The 16,321-nt window shown below is 37.3% G+C and overlaps 2 protein-coding genes across 5 annotated transcripts in view; one reads left to right on the top strand and one right to left on the bottom strand.

Moving 5' to 3' along the window:
- The window catches only part of LOC127434563 (ligand of Numb protein X 2-like), a 28,594-nt gene extending 26,193 nt beyond the window's left edge, over window positions 1–2,401 (top strand). For 3 of the 4 annotated variants that reach the window (XM_051687376.1, XM_051687373.1, XM_051687374.1), the window contains 2 exons: window positions 11–169; window positions 1,879–2,401. In XM_051687376.1, the coding sequence (XP_051543336.1) occupies window positions 11–169; window positions 1,879–2,014 (295 nt within the window). In that variant the 3' untranslated portion in view covers window positions 2,015–2,401. Of the gene's footprint in view, window positions 1–10; window positions 170–1,523; window positions 1,571–1,878 lie in introns of all 4 variants that reach the window. The other variant, XM_051687375.1, reaches the window with a different exon arrangement.
- Window positions 23–7,069, bottom strand: LOC127434564 (transcription factor IIIA-like). The gene is made up of 10 exons (XM_051687377.1): window positions 6,953–7,069; window positions 6,758–6,852; window positions 6,503–6,599; window positions 4,688–4,776; window positions 4,527–4,600; window positions 4,322–4,405; window positions 3,995–4,227; window positions 3,709–3,762; window positions 281–347; window positions 23–164 (listed from the first exon to the last, which is right to left on the bottom strand). Exons 1-9 carry the CDS (start codon window positions 7,067–7,069, stop codon window positions 309–311), a joined length of 882 nt encoding a protein of 293 aa, XP_051543337.1. The 3' UTR covers window positions 23–164; window positions 281–308.
- Window positions 7,070–16,321: the final 9,252 nt, after the last annotated feature.

Raw genomic sequence — 16,321 nt, 5'->3', positions numbered from 1 at the left:
TTTGTCACAGCTACCTGCATAGCAGCCATGAGATTGTCCTCCGCAGAAGTCACCCTGGCAGCTGGGGCTTCAGCATTGTTGGAGGTTATGAGGAGAACCACAGCAGCCAGGCATTCTTTATCAAAACTATCGTCCTTGGAACACCCGCTTATTACGATGGCCGTCTAAAGTGAGCAAGCACAAGCACACAATAAACTATGACCTTATGGTTTACTGTTAGATGATACAGCACTTTTCAAGATTACCTCAATTAAAATGACAAAAAAACAACAACCCTCACCTCTGGCCATCAGTGTTTCCTACAGGATTCAGTCACCATTAATTGGCCAATTGCTCCTAAAAAAATGCTAGACAAAAACAATACTTCTTTAAAAATACAATTTTTCAACTTTAGGTAAAGTTTATTTCTAAAGATGCAGTGTGTAATTTTTAATTTCCCAAACTAAATAACTAATGCATTGTACATGCAGCAGTCATTTAAAGAAATAGTTCACCCCACAATAAAAATTCTCATCATTTACTCACCCTCATGCCATCCCAGATGTGTATGACTTACTTTCTTCTGCAGAACACAAAGATTTTTAGAAGAATATCTCAGCTCTGTAGGTCCATACAATGCAAGTGAATATTGACAGAGACTATTTAGCAGAGACAGGCCACTTCTAATTAAATGAATGAGAGAAATTGGAATGCCCAACCAAGAAGCTCTAGTGCCCAGTGGTCAACAGATGTAGAAAGGAAGTCCCGCCTTACAGTTAAAAGAGCCAATCACCTTTTAGATACAGACATGGCCTGTCAATCAACTCGCTAATGCGCATGTGCAATAGCTGTACAAGCCGGGAAAATTGTCTTTTAGTGTAATATGAGGTAAAGAAGCACAATTTATGATTCCAATATTCTAACATTTTTTGCTGATTTTAAATATGTTCTTTGATTATAAACTTGACCAACCATTTTTGAGATTTCGTGCATTCCAACGATGGTTTACAGTGGACTGACTTCCTCGAAAAACTTTGATCAAAACTTTAAAGCACCAAAAAGCACGAAGTCAGAATAAAAGTAATTTGTAATACTCCAGTGGTTAAATCTATATCTTCAGAAGCCATCCAATTGGTTTGGGATGAGAACAGACCAAAATAGAACTAGTTTTTCACTATAAATCTTGACATCAGCAATCTCCTTGGCGATCATGATTTCAAGCTTGATTACACTTATTAGCGCCATTTAGGGCTCTGCGCAAGCATCAAGCACTAGGAAGTGTAATCAAGCTTGAAATCATGATCGTGCTTAGAGACTGCAATGGGAAGATGTGAAATGGAAAAGGAGTTATACTTTGGTCTGTTCTCACCCAAAAACGATAGCAACGCTTCAGAAGACATGGATTTAAGTACTGGAGTCATTTGGATTACTTTTATGATGCCTTTATATGCTTTTTGGAGCTTCAAAGTTCTGTCCACCATTCACTTGCATTGTATGGACCTACAGTGCTAAGATATTCTTCTAAAAATCTTTTCTTTCTGCAGAAGAATAAAGTCATACACATCTGGGATGGCAAGAGGGTGAGTAAATGGTGAGAGAATTTTTATTTTTGGGTGAACTATTCCTTTAAGTCTTACAAATCTTAAGTACACTACACATTATACAGTAATGGTACATTTCAGGTTGGACATGGACAATAACCACTCTTACAAATTGTTAAACTGATTCAAACTCTCATCATGAGTGTTTTTGACCGATTCATTAAAAAGATCTTTTTCTGCTGCTGCTGCTGAAGTGCGGTGCAGGAAACACTGCTGTCCGTTTGTAATAAAGTTAACGTTATTCTGTAGCACTGAAATGGCACTTACACTTATCACCTCTTGGTTTCTTGTCTCCTAGGTGTGGCGATATGATAGTGACAGTAAACGGTCTGTCCACAGCTGGCATGAGTCACTCCGCTTTGGTGCCCATGCTGAAGGAGCAGCGCAGCAGGGTGGCACTCACCGTTGTGTCCTGGCCAGGAAGTCTGATATAGCCCCACAAGGGCATCATGCCTCACCACAGACAGCTCTCATATCTGTTCTAATGGTCCTGTGTGTTCTTTCTGCCACAGAGGCACCATACTATCAAGCCAGAGTCTCGGTAATAGAATGCTTTACTTGATGCTGAATAAACCAGGCCTTAGAAAACCTGCCACGCCCATGAGGCCACACCCCCTCTGGAGAGCAGCCTTAAGGTCTCCCATCGCCATGCTGATCAGCAGTCCACTCTACTGGAGGTTTTATATACATGTTATCTCTAAATGTGAGCTATATTTGTGAATGTTTGTGTAAAAGAGAGACTGAACAAAAGTGTACATGTGCAAGTATGAATGGATGAATGTGCACAGCCATTTAATAAATCTATCTCAGTGAGGACATGAGAGATGAGGCTCTGTTTATGTGTAAACATTTTTTTTTAAACTGTATTCAGTTTAACCCTTGTAATCAGATTTGGAAATGCCTTTTTTTTTTTTTACTGTGATATCCAAGAAAATTCTCAAATTAAAACTTCAGATATACTAGAAAAAAGGCATATATTTAAAATCTTCCCTCTTAGAATGCTTTTTGAAATCTATAAAAGATTAGCAGCAATGTCATCGAAGCTTAGTATTTCCTACATACATCCCTTTCTCTTCTTGTTTGGCTCAGAAAGTGCAAGCTCTATATAAGAGGATTTTAAACTGAAAGGGATAGTTCACCCAAAAATAAAAATGCTCTCATTTACTCTCCCTCATGCAGTCCCAGATGTGTATGACTTTCTTCAGCAGAACACGAATTAAGATTGAGAATATTTCAGCTCTGCTAGTCCTCACAATGCAAGTGAATGGTGACCAGAACTTTGAATCTCCAAAAATCAGTCACCATAAAAGTAATCCATACGACTCCAGTGGTTAAATCAATGTCTTCGTAAGCGACATGATAGGTGTGGGTAAAAAAAAAAATAAAAATAAGAAACAATAAGTCCTTTTTTTGGCGAGTCGTATTCTTTGTGCATATGATCACCTACTGGTCGGAGCTGGTCAAAAGGTGGTGAGTTATAGTAAAAATTTACTAAATATTTAGTAAAATATTTATTTTCTCACCCACAGCTATCATATCGCTTCAGAAGATACAGATTTAACCACTGGAGTAATGTGGATTACTTTTATGCTGCCTTTGTGCATTTTGGAGCTTCAAAGTTCTGGCCACCATTCACTTGCATTGTTAGGACCTACAGAATTGTGATATTCTTCTAAAAATATTCATCTGTGTTCTGCAGAATAGAGGAAGTCATACACATCTGGGATGGCACGAGGAGTAAATGAGAAATCTTTCATTTTTGGGTGAACTATCCCTTAAACAAAGTCCTTTTTCACCACAATTAACTTATTCACCACCACTACCGAAAAAAAAGGTTGCAGCAGTGATTTTTATTTCATAAAGTGACAAACTGAAAATGATCTAGAAACAGAATTCAGAGGAAATGTGGGACCAAAAAAAAAAAAAAAAAGCCTAAGACTCTGGTTTCTGTGAAATAGCCTTGTTCAAGGAGACATTTTGCAGATGCTGTGACAGTTCTGCTGCATCCGACACTTTTGTCTTGGATGAAGTCTTCTTGCGCAGAGTGGTTTTTGGCTTCTATAAGAAGATCAGACTCTGCTGAGCAACATCTACACACAAAGACCTTTGTGCACATGTATCAATTTACCTGCAGCTTTGTCTTTTTAGGCTTATGGACCACAGCATGCCGCTTCAAGCTTTCCTTTTGAGAAGAAAGAGTCATTTCATGTTAGCAACATTTTAACTAAACAGCTTCTAAATTCAACATTATGAAGCTGGTTTAGCCGTTCTTCCAGCAAGTTTAACTGGCCTCCCAGCTGTCATTTACCTAAACCCCCTTTAAAACCATCAAATCAGACCAGCAGAAACCACCTTATGCTGGTATAATGGGTTTTTTCAGCAGGATACCCTTATTAATATATTGGAAAACTGACCTCCATCGCAAAGGCTTTACCGCAGCCTGCAAGAGAACAGGTGAAGGCATGTTTTCCCTCATGGGAGACAAGAATGTGGTTCTGGAGGTTAAAATGTGTGGTGTAGCTCTCCGGACAACCCTCTCTAGTGCATTTAAACAGGCGCCGTTCCCCAGAGTGAACCAATTGTTTGTGCTTCTGCAGAAACCAGGCCTGGTGGAAGATCTTCTTGCATTGATCACATGGCAGCATTTCTGCAAAACAAAAGGACTCAGTATTGGGGAAACAAAAGACTTTATTCAAAACAGAACACCGAAATTACCAAGTAGAAATGCACATGTACTGTACCTCTGTGCTCAGCCTTTTTGTGGTTCTGATACTCTGACCAAGTTCTCCCTTTGAAAGGACAGTACTTCGCAGCACATGGGTAACCTTAAGGTTTTAGAACGCAATAGAGAAAAAGAAAAAAGTTAAAAATAGGAAAATTAAACCACCTTGTTTGAAAATCAGATACATTTTTTTTTTTTTTTTTTGACCGAGAGGCATGCGTTACCTTCATGTACCTTCCCATGTCGTTCTAGAGCTGTAGGAGAAGCAAATTTCATGCCACATCCTTCAAAGTCACATCTGCCAGAATAGGCATTTATGAGTAACTGGTTACAATTTAGAACCCAAACCCAATGTACATTAGCAGATCTTGGAAGTAACACTTACTGAAAAGGCAATTCATTTGTGTGCTCAGATGAGTGAAACATCAGTCGTTTTTTCTTATGGAACTCCTTTCCACAGTCTTGATGGTTGCACTAGGAAACAGTCACAACACTCAGGTAATAAAAAACAAACATCTCTGAACTGCAAGTGTGCACATAAGATAGAATAATAAAGCTGAAACAAAAGAAATTCTTTGACAAGTTTATTTTTTCATAAATTTTATTCCAAAGTTATTACATTTAATTGTAAAATTTTGCACAATTCCATTTGATTGAATTTTATTACATTGAAATGCGTATCTTAAAAACACTTACAAATTTTCCAAAATATCTTTTCAGTGCCTTTCACACAAACCGTAAGTAATTCTAGCTTTCAGATAAGCATAAAAGTCAGAATAAGTATATTGATTGGTAACAAGTGAAGTTACAGTTTTGTCTTTAGAAACACTTTAAAAAAAAACTGAGGACAAAGACAAAGTTCTTTTTCGAGATCTAAAAGGTCCACTATAGGCCCTTTCCCACCTACACTTTTGTTTGTTTAGGGCTATTTTATAGGAACTTCGGAAAACGTGGGCAGTTGCCTTATCAGTTAATGGTTCAAACAGTGTTTTTGGATGAATGGAACTCTGAACGGTTTAAAAAAAAAAAAGCACCTTATTTCATCCTACCTCCATCCATCCTTCTACAGCCTCTGAAGGCAGCATTTATCAGCATTCGGACACAGCCGGTGTCTTCAGGTTACAGTTTAAACTGGGCTCGTGAGCCACGCCTGCGGTGCTCCGTGCTGCCTGCAGCCGGAGATGAGACGAGGTGGCGAAATGTGCTCTTTAACCACGCTGAACATAACTCAGCAAATTACTGTACTGAAATACTCGACCAAAAAAAAAAAAAAAAAGGTCTTTATGCAAGTTAACCACACAGTAACAGGTATGCAATACTTCCTTAATATAGACTAGATTTATTGACGGTTTAGTGTATAAAGTTCAAATTACCTACTCCGGACAAACATCTGATTATTTATATCTGCTTATTTTCTTTATAGTCACACAGTTCAGATGCGATGAAAACTCAGAGTGTCTCCCGATGAACACACACACACACACACTACTTTGTTATATGTCATTTCTCTTAAGGGAATTGTAAAATTAGCGCAGTCCTTTCAGTAGCAGGCTAGCAGATAGTTGTTTACTACTGGTAGCTATGGAGCCCCTCTCCTTTCTCAGTCCAGGTCTTTGTCCAATCACAGGCTGCAGCACCTCCCACAGTCCCTATATGCCCAAAAAGTGTCTAAAGCGTCTAGGAGCTAAAAAGGTCCCCCAAGAGAGCTTCGAGGAACTATAGTTCCTTTGGTGCGAAAGCGACGAAAAGCACTAGTCCTGGGGAAAAGTATCTTAAAAAAAAAAAAAAAAAAAAAAAAAAAAAAAGGGGGCTTTAGTACCACCAGTGGGAAAGGCCCTTATGTGAACTTGTGGTTGGCCAAAAGACATCCTGAAAAAGCTGAATGAAAGAGTTATTTGAAGAGCTTGTGGAGTGATAACATGGAAGCTACTGAAAACTGTTCTGGAATACATTTGACATTTTTAGGTGGTGTTCTAATTTCATCAACCATATACACTGAGATAATGTAGGCTCTGATACAGTGTTTGGGGAGCTTGCTTGAGAAGTACTGTAGTGAAGACAAACAGCATAATTGTTTTCCTTTTTTTTTTTTTCCCCTTTTTTTTTAAGTTACTTATAGCTACTTGCTAGCACAGATTTTCTTAACTAAGAAGAACATTAAAAGCAGAACTTTAATCCATCATTTAAAAAAGGGACTCACGACATAATTCCTTTCTTTGTTGTGGTGAACTTGAGCAGTGTGGTTCCTCAAGCTGCCATGTGTGGAGAATGCATCTGAACATCCATTGACTGAGCACCTTGAACACATATCAAACAGGTGATCAGAAGAATCATGTGCAAGGCGCCATGCTATGCAACGGTGTTTAAAAACTTGGTGAGCTTCATATCATGCTCCATAAATGCTGTGTTAGTAAGCAGCTGAACAGTTTAGACAGAGCCAGTGTTGTGTACTCACAGGTAGGGTTTATCCCCACTGTGGCTCAGCTGGTGTCGGGTGAGCAGATAACGGGTACAAAAGCTCTTGTCGCAGCTTCCACAAGCAAAGGGCTTCTGATAAACCGTAAATAAAGAGCATGTCTTAACTGCGTGCTCTCTCACCGAGCAAGACGTTTGGAGGAAGAAATATGGCATTCATCAAGTTATCACTCACCAGTCCCGAGTGTTTGCAATAATGTGCTTCGAACTTCCACAACTTGGAAAACGTCGCTTTACAGTTGGCGAAAGAACATAAGAAGTGTTTATTTGGGTGTTGGAGTCGTTCACCCATTTTGACTTGTCATACGGTGGCAGGTCGATCTTCGGCCTTCAACAGCAGCAGCGTTTCGTTTGGCTACTTTTTATTGTGAGTGGCACGTACCACCAACCAGTCCATTGACACCTGATTACTTAGTGTTTATCGAAAGAAACAAGATAATAAAGTCGCAAAATTATCATGCAACCTGTCAGGCTGCTTAATATAATTTACAAAAAAAATAGTGGCAAAAGATGGAGCCCAAATTGTTCTATGGTTTTACCTTACTAATAATGGTAATCGTTTTATCACAGGTAAACTTGGCTTACCCCTCATTTGAATAGACTTACCTGTACACGTCACATGATTGACGAATGACGTCACATCATTAGGACTTTCATGCATCTATCAATAATCTGTACAGTTCAAAGAAAGTTCCTACTTAATTGACCCAAGGAGGATTAGGCTTTTTATAATGTATCCTTGAAAATTATGAGGCATATATGTTCCAAAGGAGAACACGAGGATGGAGGATGTGGTAAACTTAGCCTATATTCTGCATGGAAAATATTATATCCACAAACCAAAATATTGTAAATTGTCAACCTAAATTCTACCTCTTTTTAATAGTAGGCTATTGGATCTACTGAAAGAGTCTTTAGTATTGAATATCAATTAAAAAATGACAATGTATTAAATTATGTTGATAACGTATTTTTATTTATCCCCTAATTGTATGTCTCTTTTTGGTCTTATTTTCCACTTTGCAATGTATAGTTGTCAATAATGTACAAATTTTAAAAACGTTCAATTAACTTAATAATAATAATAATTGTTTCCACACAATTAAATTACATTTTTTACATTAAAAACTAATTTATTTAAATTAATTTGATTGTTGTACGAACTTAAATTCATTTAGTCACATCAACTAGATAAACATTTGTCAAAGTCATCATTTTAATAACATTGAGGGAACTTAATTTATGCCACTTTCGAGTTCTTTTCTTTTTTTCTCAAACATTTGTAGCTGTAAGAGCTGCAGCTGTGAGCTTGTAGTCTCAGCAATAAAAGATGACTTTGTGCATGCAGGGCTGCAAAACATCCAACACACAAACCACAATGACGGTGACAATCAACAATCATGTTTTTGGAAGTACATGCACTCATATGACACAAAACCCAAAGGAACAACAAACACAACACCACCAGTACAAATACTGCAATAAAAAGCAAATAGTGAGACATTAATTTACAGTTTTTAACTCATGCCTCGGTGCATACTTGGAACCTGACATTATGGTTATGGTTATGGCCAATGAAAATTATTTAAGTTGACCCACTTCATTTTTACAAATTAAATTTGATTGCACACAATATAATTATGTTGTGGCAAAAAAATAAATAAATAAAATAAATAAATAAATAATAATAATCAAGAATTGTGTTACATTAGCAATAATCTACACTGACAGTCGAGAGACTGCTGCATACACTGTTGGAATATAAAATGTAATATTATTTTTTACTGGCATTAATTATGTGAACTTAAATATAAGAAGAAATACAATGTTTTTATTTGCCATGTCTTTTTGTTTTAACAAACACATAATGCATCACCTCTACTGTTTATTTTGTATGGTGATTCACACATGGTCTGACACCTGATAAACACAGAGGTTCACCTTCACAGACTTGTGATCGGGACTGAAGGTCTTTGGGTTTGTCTGACAGAGATTTATGTGGATATTAAACTGTCAGTGGTGGCTCCATTCAAGCCTGTGAATTAATGTTTCTGTCTGAGAGTGTTAAAAGACTGCCTGGCTCGATCCATCATTTACACACGTGGAAGTTTCAGCCCAAATTGTGGTTTATCAGCCTCCGAGTACAGATTGCTGATATGTATGATTTACTACAGCCATGATCCATTGCTCTCATTCTATGCTACGTGTCCCAAGGTGATCCTGATCTATTTCAAAATCAGCATTGCATACTGTAAACTATTTCTAATTTCCCGCCTGCTGCCCTTTGCCCTAAGGCTAGATGTTTTTTTTCTTTCCCCTGCTGAAAAGTATATTGGAATGACCTGATACAGAACTTCAGTGTATCAATTATTCATAAGGCTAAATCCCAGACCTTACATTTAAATAATTTAACGGTAAACACAACCAAAATCTAACACTGGTTTTTAATGTTAGATTTAATGTTCTGTCTTGTAAAACAGAAACATTAATTGTTTAAAATAACTAATGATGATTAATCTTATATGAATTTTCCAGTTTATAACATTTAGCAAATGTGTGCAAGTTTTATTCATTTGTGTGCTAGTGAGTCTGGTTTTTTTTAAATACAGTTTTTTTTCCTTTATTAAAATTGTCTTTCATTCATACTTTCATTAATAATTTATTAATAAAAATGCTAAATTATATCCAGTAGTTAGACATCAACATTTTTCATTAAAAGGCAATTTTACCTTTTGAGGGCAAATTTTTAAAACAAAAACACAGCATGTTGACCTTTATGTTAAATACTTCAATTGAATCACATTTTCACCCATAACTAGACAAGCCAAGAATAAAATATTATAAAATATTTCAAATATTAGATAACACATGAAGAAACTCTGTAATGAGGAATTTGAACTGGGGCGTTTTTGTCACTTTCTGTGGCATTTTTGCCCCAAGACCTGGTTCATTTTTTATTCTAATATCCAGTAAAATATTATATTATATTTTAAAAGAGGAACACATTTCTGGTTTGGTGTTGATGAAGGGGTGCTTGAGCCTTACCGATGGAGTAGTGGGTCTAAATAAGACAAAAATCGGTTGGAGCTTCAATTGGACCCTCTATCAAGCTAATTGTGACACAGCAGTGAACATTCCTGCTTTATAATCACCATGCCTCTTCCTTCACATCATCCGGTCTTGCTGTGTTCCAACCCACCCCATGTTTGGGACTGATCAATAAAGCTGTCTCTGTATCTGCATGGCCATGATCTGTCTTGATAAGCACCAACAAGCAAAAAAGACAAACACTAGCTCACAGCCAAACAGTGTGTTTTTGGTGCTGATAGGATACCTTCAGTCTCACATGTGAGCCGTCTCCCTGATTTCACAACCTATGTGTGGTTTCAAAAAGAGACTGTGGTAGGAGAAGACAACATGATGTCTAGTTGTACTATCTTTTTCTTCCATGTTTGCTTGTCTCCCTGGCTGAGAGAGGAAAGTTAATGTGTAACAATTGAGGTCGATACAGCTGCCGCACTATTTGATTGCCTAAATCTCTGAGTGTCAAACAGGTATGATTAAGGACCTTATGTTGCATGACTTGCTTCTGCCCACTCAGCTCCATCCCTTTTTGCTCTCTACCTCTCTTGTGTCTGTTTACTCTGTTTTATTCAATTTATGAGTCAGAGCCATGCAGCACTTCAGACAACGTGTACCAGGACACTAAAAATGCACATACAAACATGGTTGTGTGCATTCAAGAACCATTTAAGCATAAAAGGAATTGAACAAAATTACATTAATGCTGAAGTGTTTAATTTCTGCGACACTTGGTCACCAAACGGAATTGCAAAAATAATTATGGTTTTCAAAACGATTCCAGAAAACTCCCTACGTTTTCAATGGTTGTACAAACAGATAGTCCTGCACCAAACTCATATTATTGGTCGAGCCAATGTTGTTGTGTTGGCTTGGACAGACTACTCCAAAAAACAAAGTAATGTTTTGATAGTGTTAAAAATGGCTTACTCTATAACTGACACATATTAATCTGGAATACGAGAACAGATTTTAACATGATTACACGAGAAATTGACATGCTGCTTCTGAATTTTCATGTACCTTAAAATCGACCCCATTCTGCCAAATTGCTAACAAGCGCCATCTCCCATCAGACATTTCTGCATCAATTCACTCCTGTTCACTTTTCCTGGAACCTGTGGCACTACTGATGTGTTGCATGAGCAGACTATAAGCATAAATTCTGGTCCCATGGAAACCAGGAAGTAAATGCATTCACATAAACAATGTTGATCGCCATTCGAAGGTTACATTTTCGCTCTAAAATACATTTTTTACCCCTCTGACATTTAGGTTTAGGGTTGGTGTTTGGGTTAGGGAGTATGGTTAATAAAATATGCATTCCCGTTGACTATGTTACATCATTTACAACAAAAAAATATAACTCACTTTTGGCACCACTCTGTGGACATTTCACCTCAACAACACTTCCAGGTTCGGCCACTGGGGGAAATGGTTCAAATTTCGGTATGCACAGACTGCCAAATTCACAGTGTGATCACTCTGAAAAAATGTACACACATCAGCTTTAATTTATGCGACAGATAACAACTGAATGCAAATGCCATATTTTCAGTTTTATTTTGTGTATGATATTGCAAATGTTACAGTCAGGGACATTGTTTGAATTTAAAGGGTGGGCCCCAGCCCCATACACTAAAGACGTGTGGGTCCAGAACAACATTCCCTGCTATTCTAAAATCTTTAAATTCAAAAATCTTGAAGATGGAAAGATCCGGTCAGCCACTAGGACTTACTGACACTTGACTGCACAGGGAAATTCCATGCCATTATAGTTCTTTCAACATCTTTGTAGTGATCAATACTAGGTCAGCATGTCACTTGTTGATTGATACTATTGATTATGACCTCGGCGAGACCTCATCACCTTCTTTCCAATTCTAACAAATATCTAACACCAGCATGATAGCAGAGGCAACGGATAGGCACAGTATACAATGAGGTTATCTAGTCATCCTCACACATTCTCACAGTCTTGCAATGACCTCTCAGCTTGCCATCCTAATACTCTGACTAATTCCTAGACCTGTGTGTCCCCTAAGGACAGAGTGAACAGACTATGCAGGACACATTCTGCATCACAGTAGCAGCTAATCTAAATCAAGTAGTTGATTTACTTTAATGCAGATGTGCTGATATGGCGATACTTATCTGATATTTCTAAGTAGATAGTTCTGTTGTTTAGGCTACTTAAAAACTGAATTTGTTCAAGGTATTATGCTCAATATAATATATAAACATCCTTTATAGGGGAGACTGGAGCTAACTGTCACACATGGAAATTACAAGGGCACAGTTTTAAGTCAAAAAGATTGTCCACTCTATAGATTTTGCTTGTGCCCCAAAACCCCCAAAACTTCTGACAGCCCTCCTGGTCCGATGAAGAGACAACCACTTCCCCACCCTGATGATCAAAATTCTATTATATTGTGACAACTTACCCCATGTAGGGTGACAACATGACCCACGATCACTAAAGGTCAACTTGAGTTAAATTAACCGTATCTTTTATCCTGGGAAATAGGGTGTTGTTCACACCGAATGTGTTTTTGCGTCTGCTTTAAGCAGTTTTTCAATTGTTAAATACCTCTAGAAACTGACTTTCTAAAACAAACATAGGGCCTACACTAAGAAATATTCACTGGAGTAAAAAGTGTTAAAACTAGCCCCACTCTCCCCCTAGACATTATAAAATACAAATTGTCATAAGTGACATGAGAACACTATGAAATTAAGGCTGTTTTCACAAGCGTCATACACACCCACACAGCTGCGGCGTATCTCGGTAAACTGACCCTAATTGAAGCAAATATTGGGTGAAGTACTGAGGTGGGATGAGATAACATATTTGTTAGAAATCCAGTCAAGCATTCAGCCACTCTGATTACACACCACAACTCAAGATAGAGAGAGGTGGTCCTCACTTACACACCAAACCACACAAACACCCACACCACACACACAATAAAGGCCCAGAACTGCAGATATATAATATCAAGTGTACACACACCAAAAACAAGACAAAAGCATCAGCAAATTTGGACATTTTGAGGTGAGCATGTTTTTTGGATTGGTGACATGACTCAAACTCACTCTTTACTTTACACTTTGAGGGGAATAGAAAGGGGTGTTTAATTATTTAAACTGTTATTTTATTGCAACTTTTTTAATAATGGATGCACTATTTTGCAAATGTTTTAGACTGCACTGTTTCTTTTAATTTTTTTATTTCATGAAAGAACATTTAAGTCAGCATCATTTCTCCTCAAATATAAACATTTACCAAAATGAACACTGTGTTTGTGATTTGTGTTTAATTTAAAGGGATATTCCATATTCAATACAAGTTAAGCTCAATCATCAGCATTTGTGGCATAATGAGTATTTTGACTCAAAAAAAAAAAAAAAAAAACACAAATCTGGGTTACAGTGTGGCACTTATAATAGAAGTGAATGGGGCCAGTCTGTAAACATTAAAATACTCACTGTTTCAATAGTATAGCCTCAAGACATAAACAATGTGTGTGCTAATGTGATTTTAGTGTGATAAAATCACTTACTAACCTTTTCTTTGTAAAGTTATCAAATTGTACAACTTTGCTGCCATGATGACGTAACTGTAAACACTAAAACGACAGTAAAAACAGCGTTTTAAACAACTTTTCAGCCCAAATAATACACAAGTTTTAACATAAGAATTAATGTAAGTACTTTTATAAAAGTATAAGCTTCACATTCCTGCCTTTAAACTCTCCACAAATTGACCCCATTTACTTTCATTGTGCCTCACTGTAATCTGGCTATTTGCTTTTTTTTTTTTTTTTTTTTTAAGAAAAGGAGGGATGAGTAGAAATTATTTTGTGCGGTAATCAACACTATGTCACGAATGCGGTAGACTGAGCTTCCCTTGTACTGAAACCGAAATATTCCTTTAATATGAAAACTTTCAACTCGTGTGTTAAATCATAATGTAAATTCGAATGTCTTGAGATTCTGCCCTGACTGCCTATAGTTAGATGCTTTGATGTCAACAGAACTCATTAAAGCATTTTCTCGAAAACTTTTCTCAAGTCATGATCTGCTGGCCATGAGGCTGTTCTGATAAGTAGATCAGATATGCAAATATGCGCCCAAAAATAACGTTTGGAAGAATAGCTATCAATGTCCTCTCGCCACACCAAGAGTATCTTTAGTGGGTCACACTGAGTTATAGCTAATACTGCCCTCTAGTGACAGCACTTAAGAACTACCACTCAGCACTGGCGCTACTGTAAATTACTTTTAGAAAATGCCTTATTGTGTTGTGTTGAAAATTAAATATTTAAATGCAATTATTACTGCATTGTTTATACAATATTAAATGCGTCCGGGGAGTTCAAACTGATTACATTTAAGTGAACAAAGAGGATATTTATTTTGTATCCACTGAATAGCCTACGAAAGTTATGCGAGTTACGCACATAAATGTTGTGGGATCTATTGCGTCTGTGTTTGCGTAACTTGCGTTGTGTTAACTTTCGTGAATGGGTAGAAATTACGTAATAAACGCAGCTAGTGGAATGCGTATCTGTCAGTGTGAGACTCTGCGTCCTCACATCACCTCAGGCTCAGACTGAGAATTTACTTCAGTCTAGGGATGCACCGAACGATAATCTGAACACAATCCTTTAACAGATCCGATAACAGAAACGATATCAGAAACGATTACATTACATCGATAAAGCTGCGTGATCGTACATGAAATTATCCAAGTGTCTTGCCGAAGAGCTCGCGTTTATAGTTGATGAGACACGTATTGAGTGAAAACATAACCTCATAACCTCCCACATATGTGCTCAACAGGTTCTTAATTAGCATGGGGATCCACAAGCACGTGACAGATTTACACATGCATCAACAAATGCACGCAACAAATCCTGACAAATCCACAAACCAGAAGAATGTACAAACTTACTTCACTCACGAGTCACAATACAATACACAAATAAACTGAAATAAGTGTAATTTAGTGCACAAATAAATGCCATTTGTACACACACGAGTGCTTCCTCATATGCTGGGGGCATGGTTTATCATGGCTGAGACCAGTTACCCAGCACTCATTCATTATGCGGGAAAAGGAGAAATATCTATTTTATTTTATTTTTTGGTAGGAAAATTGTATTTAGACCTTTTCATTTCGGTGCATCACTACTGAGACTATTTTAAACGTCCTTACTCATTTTACTATTATAGCTTACTAAGCATTATATCCATAGTTATGTTAGCCTAAATGTGAATTGTAAATAGAAACTATGTTTGTCAATATAGAGATATGTAATTAAACTTTTTAGCTGTCATTAGTGCAGATTATCAAGCCACTATGGACTTTTACTGTACCATTTTTTTTTTATTACACTGACCGTTCAAGTGTTTGTTCTAATGCTCTCCATAGCCATAAAGAAAATGTATGGTTGCATCATTTTCATCTTCTGTAGTTTACAATCTTGAGTGCTCCTTGCTCCTCACTGATGATTATGTTTTCATATGGTTTATGCTACTGTCAATACAGTTCGAAAAGAAACTCCTGTCTCCTCTTTCTTTAGTCAGAGTCAACTGCATTCCCCCTCTTCCCTACAACTTTACATGTGTATAACAATGCACTAAACTGAAAGGTCTAAAACATTCTGCAGTTTTCTTTAACCTTTAACACATGTATTTGAAAGGTCTGTGACTGCACCCCATGTGTTGGTTGCATCTTTAATTTGGATGGAATTGCACAGATAATTCTCCCCAAGCACAAATTCTGTTGAATAAAAGGCGTTTTATACACATCAAATTCATAAATGTTGTTCAGTGACCTTTCACCCCTCCACCCCATTAGGGTCCCCCCAGTGAATTTTGTCCATTTCCACCACTGCATATAACAAGTTTAATTTCTTATTCATTTGGCCCAACATATTAACCCTTATGTACTCTTGGGGTCAATTTTGACCCCTTTTGAACTTTGCTGCTTTAAAAAACATGTTTTCCTTCAACTCAGTGGCATGAAATTTGGTGACTTTTCCTACATTTGCTATCTATACACACACACACACACACACACACACACACACACGCACACATTGGGCTGGAATCTGGTGGTGTGGTGGTGTGACAAAAATACTCACACGCTTACTGTTCGGGGTCAAATTTGACCCCACATAGGAAATGAATGGAGGAGACGATAAAACCAAACCATTTTTTTTTCTTTTTTTTTTTTTGTCAAATAAATTCAATAAATCAGCCACAATGCAGAACACACACACACATAAATGAAGGGGTGATATTATAACACATCCACAATGCCGATACACATGCTCTCTCTCTCTCTCTCTCTCTCTCTCTCTCTCACACACACACATACACACAGTCACACAAAGGAATGAACAGGTGACACTATAACAGAGAGCATTTTTAATATAATTTTACAAATAAAATC

This window comes from Myxocyprinus asiaticus, chromosome 44 (assembly GCF_019703515.2).
Source record: "Myxocyprinus asiaticus isolate MX2 ecotype Aquarium Trade chromosome 44, UBuf_Myxa_2, whole genome shotgun sequence".
Taxonomy (NCBI): Eukaryota; Metazoa; Chordata; class Actinopteri; order Cypriniformes; family Catostomidae; genus Myxocyprinus; species Myxocyprinus asiaticus.
This window is presented reverse-complemented; position numbering and strand designations above follow the sequence as displayed.